Raw genomic sequence first — 16443 nt, forward strand, 5'->3', positions numbered from 1 at the left:
GCAAACATAAGGGAGCTAGAAGATTGCACCAGGGGAATGACAGCAGCTGCGCCAGTGAAAAGAGCTACCTGGGGGCCAGGCCTATTCACCACAGAAGCACCATCTTCCCTTTTTTATTAGCATGGGTACAGTAAGAAAGAAATGGGCAACATGGTGCAGCTCAGGCAGAGAACCTGCCTGCTTAATAAAGGACTGGGGTGGCAGCTGCCAGAAATTCACACCCTATGCAAATAGCACACCTGGTCCTAACCAGTTTTTCATGCCCTGTATAGATCAGACACCACCTCCCCACAAGCTCGTCTATAAAACCCTCTGCATTTCACCATGGATCCAGCAATCCATTTTTCCGAGACCCCTCTCTGTAGCAGACAGCTCTTCTTTCTTTTGCCTATTAAACTTCTGCTCTTAACCTCACTCTTTGTGTGTCTGCGTCCTTGGATCTCCAAGGCCCTGGGACGACGAACTTCCGGTGTTACCCCTAGACAATGAGGCCACTTCACAAGTACTTCCATTTGTTGGACATTCACCGTTCACAACTTACTGTGGTAACAGTTTTATACTCACCTGCTTGGTTCTTACTCCTGCAACAACCCTGAGACAAGGAATATCATTTGCATTTTAAATGCAACATGATTACACTGCAGGTCCCAGCCAATCCCTTCTTAGCCCGAGGCACTCTGCCCATAGAGCACAACAGACCCCAGCTCACCCCAGCACCTGCAGGGCACACGCTGGGTGTCTCAGGGCCTCACAGAGCACAACAACCCCTGTGTGGTCCAAGGCGTTCAAGGTCAGGTTGAGCTGCTGCAGCATCTTACTGCTGGTGAGAACAGACGCGAGATCCTTACAGCAGGCGCTCGTTAACCCACATTCTTCCAACCTGCAACAAAAAGACACATGGTAAGAAGCGGCCCCAGCCTCAGGGTGGAGGTAGGATGGGATGTGAGCTAGGCATCTAGCTGAGGCACACCCCACTGCCTCAAGTGCAATCTCTCACAGTCCAGTGTTTACGACATCAGATCATGCATCTGTGGGTAGTCAGTAAAAGTGGCCATAAGTGTCCATTCTTCTGTATCCCTGCCCACAGCAATGTGACTTTGCAGCTCACTCCACTAACAGAGTCTATCTCCAGCTTCACACCTTGCTTTGGATAATATGACATCTGAGCCAGCTTCATACCTTGCTTTGAATAATATAACACAATGGAATCAAGGTTAGGGGAGTTATGAGCCACCATCTTGGATGTTTTTCTTCTTTGGAGATGGGGTCTCTGTCATCCTGGCTGGAGTGCAGCGGCATGACCATGGCTCACTGCAGCCTTGACCTCCTGGGTTCTAGCAATTTTCCTGCCTCAGCCTCCTGAGTAGCTGGGGCTACAGGCATGCACCATGCCTGGGGGCTAATTTTTGTGGAGATGGGGTTTCACCATGTTGCCCAGGCTGGTCTTGAACTCCTAGGCTCAAGCTATTGGCTTGCCTCATCCTCCTATAGTGCTGGGATTACAGGAATAAGCTATCACACCTGGTGATCTTGGATGTTTTCTATACTTCATCTCTTGAACTCCTGAGATGCTGCTATGGGCTCAATTCTCTCCCTGCCAAAATTTATATGTTGAAGTCTTAACCCCCAGTACCCCAAAATGTGATCATACTTGGATACAAGGTCTTTATAGAGGCAATTAAGCTAAAATGAGGACACTGGGGGGACTCTAATCATATGACTAGTGTTCTTATAAGAGGAAATTGGGACACACACACATAGAGGGAAGAGAACATGAAGACACAGGGAGAAGACAGATGGTTATCAGCAAGACAAGGAGAAGGACCTGGAGCAGATTCTCCCTCATGGCCTTCAGAAGGAGCCAACTCTGCTGACACGTCGATCTCAGACTCTCAGCCTCCATAACCGTGAAGTGATAAATTCATTATCTAAGCCACCCAGTCCATGGTACTTTTTAAACCCTGGCAAACTGATACAGATGCCATGTCAATGAGCCCAGGCCAACCAGTTAAATAATGAGACATGGGCCAGTTACACCTGTCATCCCCAAGGGGACAGCCAACCCAGCCAGCCAACCTCCATACCATATAGCGAGGTCAACCCAAACCAGCCAATCCCTCAGTTAACCATGGCTTCCTAAGCACACCTGGCTGAGGTCAGTGACGCCTGCCCAGACAAGCAGAGCCAGCAGCAATCTAACTTCTCACTGCCTTAAGCCCTGAAGTTTTACAACGGTTCATGATGCAACCACAGCTAGCTGCTATGTGGTCCTGTTGGAGTTTTCATCTTTCTCTTTCTTCCCATCCATTTTCCGTCTTTGCCACTCATGAAAACATAACCAGGAGTTTGGCGATACCCACCCAAGAATCTCTAAGCGGCAATCTGGATGCGTCAGAGTCCGACACAACAGCTGCACGCCCACATCACCGATTTCATTGCACCCAATTTGCAGAATCTTCAGGTTTTGATTGCTGATGAGAGCAGAGGCGAGGTCTTCACAGCCGTCAGCGGTGATAAAACATTTTACCAAACTGCAAAAGAGTAAGGGTACCATGCTTAAAGGCTATTACAACTTGGTCTAATATCAGGAAAAGAGACACCAAAGCACGACAGCCTTTGTAATTCATGTGGATAGGCACCGTCAGTCCTCCATATCCAGATTCAACTAGTGGCAGATTGAAATTATTCAAGAATTAAAACAAAACAATAAAAAATCAAATGAAAAAACCAATAGAGTATAACAACTTTTCACACAACATTTACATTGTATTACATATCATAGTAACTTAAAGATGATTTACAGTATTATGGGAAGATGCTTGTACATTATATGCAAACACTATAGGCCAGGTGCAGTGGCTCACGCCTGTAATCCCAGCACTTTGGGAGGCTGAAGTGAGTGGATCACCTGAGGTCAGAAGTTCGAGACTAGCCTGGCCAACATGGTGAAACCCCATCTCTACTAAAAAAAAAAAAAAAAAAAAAAAAATACAAAAAATTAGCTGGGCATGGCAATGCGTGCCTGTAGTCCCAGCTACCCAGGAGGTTGAGGCATGAGAATCACTTGAACTCGGGAGGCAGAGGTTGCAGTGAGCTGAGATTGCAGCACTGCACTCCAGCCTGGGCGACAAAGTGAGAGACTGTCTCAGAACAAACAAACCCTATGCCATTTTACATAAGGAACCTGAGCATCTACAGATTTTGGAATCCTCAGGGGAAATCTGTAGCGAACCTCCTGTGGATATGAAGGGACAACTGAATTGTCTCAGCATCGTTTGTTGAAGGTCTGTCCTCTCTCGGCACCAGTGATACACTATTCCATGATGCAACATCTGAACATGCGTGGATCCATCTGTTTCTGAGATCTCTATTCTGTGTCTCTGGTCTGTCTGCTTATACCTGTGTGAATCTCATACTTTTTTAATTTCTAAAACTTTAGAAAGTCTTGACACATTTAGAGCAAGGGCTTCTACATTATTTTTATTTGAGACGGAGTTTCACTCTTGTTGTCCAGGCTAGAATGCAATGGCATGGTCTCAGCTCACTGCAACCTCTGCCTCACGGGTTCAGGTGATTCCCCTGCCTCAGCCTCCTGAGTAGCTGGTATTACAGGCACCCACCACCATACCCAGCTAATTTTTTTTTTTTTCCAGTAGAGGCGGAGTTTCCCTATGTTGGTCAGGCTGGTCTTGAACTCCTGACCTCAGGTGATCCACCTGCCACAGCCTCCCAAAGTGCTGAGATTACAGGCGTGAGCCACCGCGCCCGGCCCTACTTTTTATATTTTAGGTGCTTCTTAGGTATTCTTGGCCTCTTGCAAATTCCATACACATTTTAAAATTTACTTTTCAAGTTCAATTCAATCACCAAACAAAAACATCGCATTTTCACTGGAATTTCCTGAAAGCAAATGAATTCAACTTACAGAAAACTGACTTTTTAGATACTGAATATTTCAATCTTTGAATATAACATTCTGTTTTATACCATAATTTGATCATATTCTCTAGAAAAGTCTCACATATATCACAGTAGCTATTTCTAGGTAATTTCTTTTTTGTGTTACTGTAAGTGGTACTTTTATTTAATTCCACTAGCTTATTACTTCTTGTTGGTATACCAGTAACTGTTTTTGATATATTGTTTCAAGCAAGCTTGTTAGACTCTAATTCTGATAATTTAGCTATAGATTTTCTTGGATTTTTCTATGTACATTCAAATCATCCGCATAGAATTAGGTGTTTCTCCAACGATTACAGGTTTAGTGTTTTTCTTACCTTGAAGCATTTGCTAAGATTTTCAGGACATTGTTGACTAGAAGTGATTATAGCCACCGTTCTTATCTTTTTCTTGATATTGAAGAGAAAGCTTTTCTCTCATCATTAGACAAATGTTTGCTTTAGATTTTTTTGAACATATTCTTTAGATCATCAAGGAAGTTCCCAAATAGTTTTTCAAGAATTGTATGTTTTAATTCAAACTTTTTTGCATTTTAGATCATGATTTTTATTTTTAACCTGTAAAGTGATTTACATTGATTTTTTTTTTTTTTTTTTTTTGAGACGGAGTCTTGCTCTGTCACCCAGGCTGGAGTGCAGTGGCACGATCTCGGCTCACTGCAAGCTCCACTTCCTGGGTTCACGCCATTCTCCTGCCTCAGCCTCCTGAGTAGCTGGGACTACAGGCACCTGCCACCACGCCCAGCTAATTTTTTTGTATTTTTAGTAGAGACGGGGTTTCACCGTGGTCTCGATCTCCTGACCTCGTGATCCGCCCACCTCGGCCTCCCAAAGTGCTAGGATTACAAGCGTGAGCCACCGCGCCTGGACGACATTGATTTTTTTACTAATCTTTGTAATGTTAAAGCAACTTTACCTTTTGGGGATAAGCCCAACTTAGTTATTATGTTTATTCTTTTAATACATTTACGGATTCTGCTTAATATTCTGTTTAGTGTTTTTGCATTTCATGAATGACACTAGCTTTTAATTCTGCTTTCTTACAAAAATTGTAAGGATTATATTAAAACCAATAAAATTCTTATTGGCTTCTGGCATCAAGATTATGCTAGCCACAAAAAAAGGTGGGGAGTTTCTTCTCTTCTGATCCTGAAAAAGCTGATGTAAGAGTGGAATTATTTATTCTTTGAATATCTGGTAAGAATCACCAATGAAGGCTTCTAAGCCTGGAATTTTCTATATAAAAAGATTTGACTGATTCATTTTTCATTTCTCTTGAGTACATTTAAGTTATATTATTTTAGAAGCTTATTGAGTCTTCAAAATATCTAAATTTTCAAGTTTATTGTGTAAAGGTGCTTATATGTAATCTTTTAAATATCTGTAGCATCTGTAGTAATGTTTCTTGTCCCATGCTTGATATAGACCTGCACTGTTCAGTGTGATAGCCAGCCACGTGTGACCACTGAGCACTTGGAATGTAGCTTGTCTAAATCTAGATGTGCCATAGTATAAAATACATAGTGAATCTTAAAGAGCTACAAAAAAAAAGTAAAATATCTCATTAATAATTTTTTGTACTGATTACATATTGAAGTGATGTTTGATATATGGCTAAATAAACTATATTATTAAAATTCGTTTCAAATGTTTACTTTCATTTTTTAATATGGCCACTTGAAAATTTAATATTCCATGTGTGGCTTGCTTTATATTCTACAGGACGGCATTAACAAAAATTGTTTTTGCAAAGAACCACCTTGCAGGTTTCTGATCTTTTCCACTGTGATTTTTGTTTCATTAGTTTCCGTCCTTATTTTTATTTCCTTCCATCCTTTTTTTTTTTTGAGGCGGAGTCTCGCTCTGTCGCCCAGGCTGGAGTGCAGTGGCGCGATCTTGGCTCATTGCAAGCTCCACCTCCCGGGTTCACGCCATTCTCCTGCCTCAGCCTCCGGAGTAGCTGGGACCACAGGTGCCCACCACCAGGCCCAGCTAATTTTTTGTATTTTTAGTAGAGACGGGGTTTCACCGCGTTAGCCAGGATGGCCTCGATCTCCTGACCTCGTGATCCGCCCGCCTCGGCCTCCCAAAGTGCTGGGATTACAGGCATGAGCCACCGTGCCCGGCCAGTTCCTTCCATCCTTTAGGGGGTTTATTTTACCATTAAAAAAAAAACCCTTCCACAGCCAATATCATACTGAATGGGCAAAAACTGGAAGCATTCCCTTTGAAAACTGGCACAAGACAGGGATGCCCTCTCTCACCATTCCTATTCAACATAGTGCTGGAAGTTCTGGCCAGGGCAATCAGGCAGGAGAAGGAAATAAAGGGTATTCAATTAGGAAAAGAGGAAGTCAAATTGTCCCTGTTTGCAGATGACATGATTGTATATCTAGAAAACCCCATTGTCTCAGCCCAAAATCTCCTTAAGCTGATTAGCAACTTCAGCAAAGTCTCAGGATACAAAATCAATGTACAAAAATCACAAGCATTCTTGTACACCAATCACAGACAAACAGAGAGCCAAATCATGAGTGAACTCCCATTCACAATTGCTTCAAAGAGAATAAAATACCTAGGAATCCAACTTACAAGGGATGTGAAGGACCTCTTCAAGGAGAACTACAAACCACTGCTCAATGAAATAAAAGAGGATACAAACAAATGGAAGAACATTCCATGCTCATGGGTTGGAAGAATCAATATCGTGAAAATGGCCATACTGCCCAAGGTAATTTATAGATTCAATGCCATCCCCATCAAACTACCAATGACTTTCTTCACAGAATTGGAAAAAACTACTTTAAAGTTCATATGGAACCAAAAAAGAGCCGCATCGCCAAGGCAATCCTAAGCCAAAAGAACAAAGCTGGAGGCATCATGCTACCTGACTTCAAACTATACTACAAGGCTACAGTAACCAAAACAGCATGGTACTGGTACCACAACAGAGACACAGATCAATGGAACAGAACAGAGCCCTCAGAAATAATGCCACATATCTACAACTATCTGATCTTTGACAAACCTGACAAAAACAAGAAATGGGGAAAGGATTCCCTATTTAATAAATGGTGCTGGGAAAACTGGCTAGCCATATGTAGAAAGCTGAAACTGGATCCCTTCCTTACACCTTATACAAAAATTAATTCAAGATGGATTAAAGACTTACATGTTAGACCTAAAACCATAAAAACCCTAGAAGAAAACCTAGGCAATACCATTCAGGACCTAGGCATGGGCAAGGACTTCATGTCTAAAACACCAAAAGCAATGGCAACAAAAGCCAAAATTGACAAATGGGATCTAATTAAACTAAAGAGCTTCTGCACAGCAAGAGAAACTACCATCAGAGTGAACAGGCAACCTACAGAATGGGAGAAAATTTTTGCAACCTACTCATCTGACAAAGGGCTAATATCCAGAATCTACAATGAACTCAAACAAATTTACAAGAAAAAAACAAACAACCCCATCAAAAAGTGGGCAGAGGACATGAACAGACACTTATCAAAAGAAGACATTTATGCAGCCAAAAAACACATGAAAAAGTGCTCATCATCACTGGCCATCAGAGAAATGCAAACCAAAACCACAGTGAGATACCATCTCACACCAGTTAGAATGGCGATCATTAAAAAGTCAGGAAACAACAGATGCTGGAGAGGATGCGGAGAAATAGGAACACTTTTACACTGTTGGTGGGACTGTAAACTAGTTCAACCATTGTGGAAGTCAGTGTGGCGATTCCTCAGGGATCTAGAACTAGAAATACCATTTGACCCAGCCATCCCATTACTGGGTATATACCCAAAGGACTATAAATCATGCTGCTATAAAGACACATGCACACATATGTTTCCTGCGGCACTATTCACAATAGCAAAGACTTGGAACCAACCCAAATGTCCAACAACGATAGACTGCATTAAGAAAATGTGGCACATATACACCATGGAATACTATGCAGCCATAAAAAATGATGAATTCATGTCCTTTGTAGGGACATGGATGAAACTGGAAACCATCATTCTCAGTAAACTGTCGCAAGGACAAAAAAACCAAACACTGCATGTTCTCACTCATAGGTGGGAATTGAACAATGAGAACTCATGGACACAGGAAGGGGAACATCACACTCCGGGGACTGTTGTGGGGTGGGGGGAGGGGGGAGGGACAGCAATAGGAGATATACCTAATGCTAAATGACGAGTTAATGGGTGCAGGAAAACAACATGGCACATGGATACATATGTAACAAACCTGCACATTGTGCACATGTACCCTAAAACCTAAAGTATAATAATAAAATAAAATGAAAATAAAAATAAAGAATACAAAGTGATGGGTACACAGCTATCTTCCAATTGTGAAAATTAAATACATCAAACTGTATATGTGTGGTATATGTGCCCTTCTGTGTGTATAATACACTTTAGAATAATATATTTCAATTAAAATGTATACATAATATCAAAAAAACCCCTTAAGTTCATTATTCTTTAGATGCCTTTTAAAATATATACATGCCCTACAGCTCCATCTGAGTTTGTTGCAAAGTATATTCTTTTTTCATTTCAACATATGTTCTAATTTCCATTACGATTTCTCTTAGATTCCTGGACTCTATATGGGAAGTAATTATGTTCACCTTGTAAGATTTAAAGTTCAATTAAGTAGGAAGATAATTTAAAAATTAGCATGAACCAAATAATGAATCAAATAATACTTTGTCTTAAATTCTATTTTGTCTGATTCATACAGTTGCATAAGCTTCCTTTTCTTTAACATTTGCATGTTCTTTTTTTCTATCTTTTCGTTTTCATCGTTTCTTGAGGTAAAATTTACATAAGATTAACTATATTAAAGTGAACAGCTCAGTGGCACTTACTACAGTTCACAATGTCATACAACCCAACCTTACGTTTTAATAAGTAACGTATAAACATTAGTTACGTTTTAATATGGCAATCTTTCAGCTGAAACATTTAATCTGTTTATGTTTAATTACTAGTATATTTGAATTCAAATATATATCTTGTTTTATATTTTCTTATCTGTTCAATTTTTGTTTCCTTGTTCTTTTTTGGATCGGGAATTTTTTAATCATTCTGTCTCCTCTTTTCTGCTAATTTGAGTATTCACCTTAATTTACCCCTTTATATTTTGTTATGGCTGTTGTATATTTTTTCCATCAAATCTTCAAGATGGTATTATTTTTATACACAATCCACATTTTGTTTAGATTTATCCAGAGATCTACCCCTTTCTTCGCTCTATCTCTCTTCCATCTGGAACGATTTACTTCTGTCTAAGAAACAGTCTTTAGAATTACTTTTAGGAAGGATCTGGTGGTAAGAAACTTGGTATTTATTTGAAAATGTGTTTTTATCCTCATTCTTGATAGTTTTTGGTGGCTATAGAATTCTAGGTTGACAATCCACCCTCCCATCTCCCCACCATACTGAATATCTCACTGTACTGCCCTCTGGTTTCCGCTGCTACTCTTCACCCAAGTCTGTCTCCTTTCTTGTAGATATCACTTCCCCCAGCTCCCAGCCCCTTGTTAAATCTTTACAGACCAACATCTTTGTAGCTGGTGTTCAACAGTTTCTCCACTATTTATCCTGTTAAGCGCTTATTTGGATGCTCGAATCTGAATTGGAATCTTTCATCGGTTACAGAAAAATTTCAGCCTTCTTAAAATATTTTATCTTTCCGGGATTCCCAGTAAGTGTGTTAGAATGTCTTAATCATCTAAGTCTTATACGCTCTTCTATGGTTTACATATTTTTCTGTTTTCACGCTGCTTTCTAGGTAATTGTAACTTATCTTCTATTTTACTAATTTTTTCTTTAATTATGTCTAATCTACTATTCACCCCATATAGTCAATTATTATATTTATAATTTCTAGTTGTATTATTTGCTCATTTCATCTCCTTTTCCCTAAGATTCAAACTTGTTATTTTTCTGTAAACATAGTAAGTATAATAGCTTTATAGATAATTAGATAGTTTGGTAGCTATTTGTATTTTGACTTGTCCTTGGCTCAACGAGCTTTATTTCCTTGTGGTTTGGGTTATTTTAACTGTGTGGTATTTACTGACCTTAAAAAATCCTTTTAGGAATAAGCTGAGGTCAAGGATCATGTCATCCTATTACCTATCTCCTGAGACGATTTGCTCTTGTTTCTTTCAGGCATCTGTTCAGTACTAGTTTAAGGTTATGTTGTGTTTTTAATATGTCTTAAGGAGTTTTGGATGGCCTTAAGTGCTATCTACTTAGCCTGCTGCTTAAGGATATTTCTGTTTGGGCTGGACATGGTGGCTCACGCCTGGAATCCCAGCACTTTGGGAGGCCGAGGTGGGTGGATCATGAGGTCAGGAGATCGAGACCATCCTGGCTAACACAGTGAAACCCCATCTCTACTAAAAATACAAAAAAACATCAGCCAGGTGTGGTGGCGGGCACCTGTAGTTCCAGCTACTCGGGAGGCTGAGACGAGAATGATGTGAACCCAGGAGGCGGAGCTTGCAGTGAGCCGAGATTGTGCCACTGTACTCCAGCCTGGGCTGACAGAGCGAGACTCTTCTGTCTCCAAAAAAAAAAAAGAATATTTCTGTTTAGCTTCTAGATGCTTTTAAATTTTTTCTTGATATTGTATCTGATGTTTTTGGTGTCTTTCAGTTTCAATGACTGGCCCAGATAGCCTAACGCACCACTGGGAGAGAAAGAATGCATTTGGTGTTTTTGTTATGTTATTTAACATACTCTTCAAGTGAGGAATACAAAATCCTAAACTGATTTCCTAATGGATTAGGTAAAAATCACGCTGCCACATTTCAGAAGTCTCTGTAATTTTCAGGGAAAGTGCATAACAACATGTTATCCTAACTGGTAATTCTAAAAACACTGTCACCGCCGCTACAGGGGTTACCCAGAAATTTCTCTATTTGATAACATGAAATTAAGTCTTTTCACCATCTCCTTTCTGGCTGATCTCATGCTACCCTTTGCCTTCTTCTAAAGCATTCTCTATTATACACATTAACTCTCACGCGTATTTTTGGATCTCCCACCTTCACGTTTTACCCTTCTACCTGGAATTTTGGCTTTATTTTTGCACCTGATGAAGTGCATTCATGTTGTAGAACTCACACCAAATATCACCTTAGCCATGAAATTGCCCCTCAGGTCCCAGACCTGATTCCAGCTCTCTCAGTCCTCTACCTATATGCCACTGGGGAACTATTTGCAACATATTAAATCCGTGACATAGAAGTCAGGGTGCTGATTTCTTTACACGAACGTCTCGACAAGAATCTGAAGCAAGTATTTTTTAAACCTTCACATGCCCAGGCACAGACACTACGGCCTTCCTCAATTCCAGATGCCCCATTCTCAGCAGTGCACGCGCTTGAAAAGACGGCTTGGTCTTCAAAGAAACAGCACAAAGCTTACCACAGCGAATCCAGGCAGCAGTCTGGGCGTTTCAAGGCCTCGCAGAGGGTTTTCAGTCCTTCGTCCTTCAGGACATTGGCGCTGAGGTCTAGATAGCGCACGCTCTTGTTACGCAGAAGCATTTCCGAGATGTATTCGCAGCATTGCTCACTGAGGTGGCAGAAAGCCAACCTATGGGGACAGAAACACGAGAAGGAGAGTGAAGAGGGACGTGGTGTCTCAGGGAGCTTTGTTTAATTTCACATTCGGGGTAATATTTCTATAATCTTACAAACTCCCCAACTGAGATGAAGTTCTGGATTATCTGAAAACACCTCCTCTCTTTTCTTCTTTTGAGACGGAGTTTTGCTCTCGTCACCCAGGCTCGAGTGCAACGGCACGATCTGGGCTCACTGCAACCTCCGCCTCCCGGGTTCAAGTGGTTCTATTTCCTTAGCCTCCCAAGTAGCTGAGATTACAGGCGCCCACAACCACACCTGGCTAATTTTTGCATTTTTAGTAGAGACAGAGTTTCACCATGTTGGCCAGGCCGGTCTCGAACTCCTGACCTCAGGTGATCTGCCCGCCTCAGCCTCCCAAAGTGCTGGGATTACAAGGCGTGAGCCACCGCGTCCGGCCCTCTCATTTCTTCTTACTTGCATGATAGAAGAATTAGAAAATAAGAGGGTAACGCAGAAGGAAAAAGTATCGTGTAATATGGCATAGCTAATACTCTAACAGGGCTTTAATTTTGGTTCTAATTCTTCATCGGATGATGTCCTTGGACAAGACACGGACCTTCTGAGACTGTTCCCTCATGGGCTGGTAAAGTGTATTGATTACCTCATGTGTAGAATCCTCAACTTTTTCAATTTCATTTTTCTTTAAAATCATAATAGGTTCAAAACTTTTTTTTTTTTTTTGGAGACAGGGTCTGGCTCTGTCACCTAGGCTGGAGAGCAATGGCACGATCACAGCTCACTGCAGCCTCTACCTCCTGGGCTGAAGGGATCCTCCCACCTCAGCACCTCAGTCTTCTGAGTAGCTGAGACTACAGGTGTGTGCCACCACACCAAGCTAATTTTTGTATTTTTTTTTGTCAAGATAGGGTTTCGTCATGTTGCCCAGGCTGGTCTTGAACTCCTAGGCTCAAACAATTCACCTGCCTTGGCGTCCCAAAGTGTTGGGAATATAGGTGTGAGACTCCACTCTCAGCCAGTTTATGAATTTTTTTTTTTTAAGGATCCATGTTCGCTTTGAAAAAAAAGTGTGTAGTAGAGAAAAACAAAAAAGCAGAGGGTGCAAGCTAGTGATGAATGAACCACATATGGCTTACAGATATTTAAATTTTCTGGCACTTTTATGTTTAACAAAATCAGTTGGCAATATATAACCATCAGTAAAATTTTACATAAAATCTAGATTTCAACCTCTTGAAAACTGGGATATCTGGCAATAACGAGCCACACTCCCACATGGAAATCCAACAGGCTAGGACAGAACGGCCAACTGCTTCCTGTTGACAGACACAAGATCTGCATTTCCACGGAGGCCTCACCCAGCTTGCTTCTCTCATGGATCTCAATTTTCTGGCATATCCAGGCATTTGTGGGTTTTTTTTTGTTTGTTTTTTTTTTTTAAGTCAGTCTTGCTCTGTCACCCAGGCTGCAGTGCGGCGGTGCGATCTTGGCTCACTGCAACCTCTGCCTCCCAGGTTCAAGCGATTCTCCAGCCTCAGTTTCCCTCGAGAGTAGCTGGGACTACAGGCATGCACCACCAGGCCCGGCTAATTTTTGTATTTTGTATTTTTAGTAGAGAGGGGGTTTCACCAACTCAGGGAGTCTATCAGCTTCCATCTGGGTTCCCCTTCCTGAAGTGCATCCTGAACTCTCTCTCCAGATAGTAACCTGGGACAATTCTAGGACTCACCTGTTTGTCCCTTATCACTCAGGCACCACTGTCCTTCATTGCCTGATGTCTGAAGTCTTAAACAGTTGTTTTATTTAGTTGGTTATTTTTGGTTGTTTTAGGTGGGAGGTTAACTCCTGTCCCTGTCCCTCTATTTTAGCTCGAGGTATAAATCCTCTCATTTTCTTGACATTTTCAGAATACTCTTACTTTCATGTTGTTCATATTTCAAAATGCCCAAAAGTATAAAGAGGGAAAAATCTCTGTCATCCCCTATCTCCCAGCTTCCCAGTTCTATTTCTCACAGGCAGCCTATATTATAATACCATTTCTTCCAATGATATTTGTGTATTAAAAAAATAGACACACTCGAGACCAGCCTGACCAACATGGAGAAACCCCATCTCTACTAAAAATACAAGATTAGCCGGGCATGGTGGCACATGCCTGTAATCTCAGCTACTCAGGAGACTGAGGCAGGGGAATTGCTTGAACCCGGGAGGCAGAGGTTGCGATGAGCCAAGATCATGCCATGGCACTCCAGCCTGGGCAACAAGAGCAAAACTCAAAACTCAAGAAAAAAAAAAAAAAAGAAAAAGAAAAGACACAAATGCCTATATATTCTCCTGTCCTCACCCCTTTTTTATAAGTATCGCCTAAAGATAGTAGAATTCCATTAATAGGTAAATCAACTGGCCTTTAATACTTACCCATCTGTCTTCCTTCTGTGTTTTACGTACCCTAAAAACTGGCTTGAATAGTCTCTTCTCATCCTATTACTGCGAGAACATCACATGTATTATAGTAGTAACTGGGGTCAGCAGGCCCATAGACAATTCGCTCTGCTACTGTCCCAAGTACCCACCAAGTCCACTCTACATGCTCGAAATAACCGTTATCAACACGGGAAGTACCATGTGTGTTGCAGGTGCATTAATCCAACCTAACAGCTTCGAAACGTAGTACGTGTTCTGTATAGACAGTCTCCCTTGACAGCCGTAAGACCTCTAAGACAGGATTTTCCCCTGCTTCAAAGTTAAATATTTTGCTCAAGAAGACAGTGCATACGTGGTAAATCCTGAACTAGAACTCAAGGCTTTTCTGATTCCTAAGCGTGAGCTTTTAAACCTCTGCTATGTGGCCTCCATCAATGAGCAGATTGTCATCAATAGGCCCAGGTTTGAACTGCCACCATGGCCCTCCACAGTAGGCACCCCCAACATCCACTCACATCAGGTACACCAGGACCGCGTCTGGGCTGCACAGGGCTGCACACAAAAGGGGCAGGCCTGCGTCTAACTGGTTGCAGGATACATTCAGATACGCCAGCTTCTTGTTGTTGGTTAGAAGGCCGGCAAGGACTTCACAATCAATGGGTGAGAGGTGACAATTTACCAGCCTGCAGGAAAGGGAAAATGTCACATTCTGTTGGTTTCTAGTTCCTGGACTCATTCCTCTTGCTAATCCTATGAGAGTCGGGAAGCCCACATTTGCCGTCCTTGAGAGACTCACTGCCTCCCAACCCTGTTCTTGATCCCTGTCAACCCAGTCTCTGGGGTACAGAGACGGCCAACCTGAGACACACAGTCTCAGTTATATGCATGCTTGACTTATAGTCTCCAGGGTACAGAGACAGCCAACCTGAGATGCACCGTCTCAGTTATATGCATGCTTGGCTTACAGTCTCTGGGGTACAGAGACAGCCAACCTGAGATGCACCGTCTCAGTTATATGCATGCTTGGCTTACAGTCTCTGGGGTACAGAGACAGCCAACCTGAGATGCACCGTCTCAGTTATATGCATGCTTGGCTTACAGTCTCTGGGGTACAGAGATGGCCAACCTGAGATGCACAGTCTCAGTTATATGCATGCTTGGCTTAGCCTCCCCCAGTAACTTATCTCACTGCACTTGGAGAAAATCCCAAAATATACAACATGATCCACAAGGGTCCTACCCATTCCCAAGTCCCCGTGTCCAAGCCACCCTGGTTCTTTTCAGTTGCCTGACAACACAGGTTTCATTCTCTAAGGTATTACTCACGTTTGATCCTCCCCAAACTCATCTCTAGTGGCTCCTTTACCAAACTTAGGCTATTTTGCATGTGTGCACCCCAAGTGGAATGCTCTTTTTCTGGCCTGTGGTTAGACACATCCTTATCACTCAGGTCTCTGCTCAAGTAATATCTCCTCAAAGAATATGAAGGAAGCCTTGAACCCGAGTCCCGTAGGACTCCCTTTTTTGGGGGCTTGAGTTGATTTGTGTTGCCAGTAATTGTGGTTTTCTGTTACCTCAACCACTCTCCTTACCTCTGCTTGCCACAAAAAATAAACTAAGCTCAGAGACAACAGAATAAAGATGAAAGCCATTATGGAAGTTCTCCAGAAATAAACGTGGAATTGGCAAGTCACCAAGTCCATGGGTCCTCACGCCTCTGCAGGAGGGCTCTGTGGCCATGCATGCTTTTAATGTTGTTTCTAGATTTAAGATATAGGTTGGTGCGGCCGGGTGCGGTGGCTCAAGCCTGTAATCCCAGCACTTTGGGAGGCCAAGGAGGGCGGATCACGAGGTCAAGAGATCGAGACCATCCTAGCCAACATGGTGAAACCCTGTCTCTACTAAAAATACAAAAATTAGCCGGGCATGGTGGCAGGCGCCTGTAGTCCCAGCTACTTGGGAAGTTGAGGTAGGAGAATCGCTTGAGCCTGGGAAGCAGAGTTTGCAGTAAGCAGAGATCGCACCACTGCACTTCAACCTGGTGACAGCAAGACTCCATCTTAAAAAAAAAAAAAATGTTATATTATATATATATGTGTGTGTGTGTGTGTGTGTGTGTGTGTGTGTGTGTGGGTGCAAAAGTAATTTGCCATTAATGGCAGAAACTGCACCAACCCAATATTATTTTCAAGGAGTGAAAAAATAGAATGTGGCCTACTTCACACTATTTGCAAAAATTTACTCAAAATGGATCATACAGATTTAAATATAAGAGGCAAAACAAAACTTTTAAAAGAAAACAAAGGGCCAGGCACAGTGGCTCACACCTGTAATCCTATCACTCTGGAAGGCCCAGGCAGTCAGATCACCTGAGGTCAGGGGTTTGAGACCAGCCTGGCCAACATAGTGAAACCCCAT

At 42.1% G+C, this 16443-nt stretch overlaps 1 protein-coding gene across 1 annotated transcript in view; it reads right to left on the reverse strand.

Annotated features, from left to right (window-relative positions):
* The window catches only part of NLRP4 (NLR family pyrin domain containing 4), a 46479-nt gene that overhangs the window by 2105 nt on the left and 27931 nt on the right, over positions 1-16443 (reverse strand). Inside the window, exons 6-9 of the mRNA XM_003277208.2 lie at positions 14541-14708; positions 11423-11593; positions 2361-2531; positions 710-880 (exon numbers count right to left, since the gene is read on the reverse strand). Coding sequence (XP_003277256.2) covers positions 710-880; positions 2361-2531; positions 11423-11593; positions 14541-14708 — 681 coding nt within the window. The remainder of the gene's footprint in view (positions 1-709; positions 881-2360; positions 2532-11422; positions 11594-14540; positions 14709-16443) is intronic.

The sequence above is a fragment of the Nomascus leucogenys genome, chromosome 10, assembly GCF_006542625.1.
Source record: "Nomascus leucogenys isolate Asia chromosome 10, Asia_NLE_v1, whole genome shotgun sequence".
Taxonomy (NCBI): domain Eukaryota; kingdom Metazoa; phylum Chordata; class Mammalia; order Primates; family Hylobatidae; genus Nomascus; species Nomascus leucogenys.